The sequence below is a fragment of the Colobus angolensis genome, unplaced genomic scaffold (assembly GCF_000951035.1).
Source record: "Colobus angolensis palliatus isolate OR3802 unplaced genomic scaffold, Cang.pa_1.0 Scaffold503, whole genome shotgun sequence".
Classification (NCBI taxonomy): Eukaryota; Metazoa; Chordata; class Mammalia; order Primates; family Cercopithecidae; genus Colobus; species Colobus angolensis.
Window position 1 is genome coordinate 1,632,370 of NW_012118522.1, and position 1,010 is coordinate 1,633,379.

Consider the following 1,010-nt stretch of genomic DNA (forward strand, 5'->3'; position numbering starts at 1 on the left):
GATTCCCTAATTTTCCTTTCTTGTTTTCCCCTCTAAGCCTTTCCACATTAAAGGGATTGTCAGAGGCAGGCGGAGGAGCGACGCGAGGGGGAGGCGGCCATTGGCTGCCCGGCTCGGGTGATTAGCATATCGGCGGCTATAAAGGCAAAGGCGTCGCGAGGCGGCGCAGCTTCTGTAAGGGAGGGAAAGGCGCAGGGTGAGGGCGGGTCCGCGCGTCCTCAGAGCCCGCTTCTCCGGCACAGGGCTCGCAAAGAGCGTGATTCCGAGAGCCTGAGACTCACGCCCGACCTGGAAACCAGAGAAGACTCTCTTCCTTAGCCTTTCGGATTGCACTTAAGGCTGGAGGCATGAGTCTTGTGAGGCGTTGGGGCAGCCCCTGCCTTTTCCCCTTGCAGCTCTTCAGCCTCTGCTGGGTGCTCTCACTGGCCCAGAGCAAAACAGTCAGATACAGCACCTTCGAGGAGGATGCCCCCGGCACGGTCATCGGGACTCTGGCAGAGGACCTGCATATGAAAGTATCGGGTGACACAAGCTTCCGCCTGATGAAGCAATTCAACAGCTCTCTGCTCCGGGTGCGCGAAGGCGACGGGCAGCTGACCGTCGGGGACGTCGGTCTGGACCGCGAGTGGCTGTGTGGCCAGGCCCCGCAGTGCGTGCTGGCCTTCGATGTGGTCAGCTTCTCGCAGGAGCAGTTCCGGCTGGTGCACGTGGAGGTGGAGGTGAGGGACGTCAACGACCACGCACCGCGCTTCCCCCGGGCCCAGATCCCGGTGGAGGTGTCCGAGGGTGCGGCCGTGGGCACGCGCATCCCCTTGGAGGTGCCGGTGGACGAGGACGTGGGCGCCAACGGGCTGCAGAGCGTGCGACTGGCCGAGCCGCACACCCCCTTTCGGGTGGAGCTGCAGACGCGAGCGGACGGCGCTCAGTGCGCGGACCTGGTGCTGCTGCAGGAGCTGGACCGCGAGAGCCAGGCCGCCTACAGCCTGGAGCTGGTGGCCCAGGACGGCGGC

The 1,010-nt window shown here is 64.6% G+C and overlaps 1 protein-coding gene across 1 annotated transcript in view; it reads left to right on the top strand.

Annotated features, from left to right (window-relative positions):
• The first annotated feature begins 230 nt into the window (after positions 1-230).
• PCDH8 (protocadherin 8) overlaps positions 231-1,010 on the top strand; it is a 4,611-nt gene continuing 3,831 nt past the window's right edge. Inside the window, exon 1 of the mRNA XM_011960096.1 lies at positions 231-1,009. Coding sequence (XP_011815486.1) covers positions 348-1,009 — 662 coding nt within the window. The 5' untranslated portion in view covers positions 231-347. The remainder of the gene's footprint in view (position 1,010) is intronic.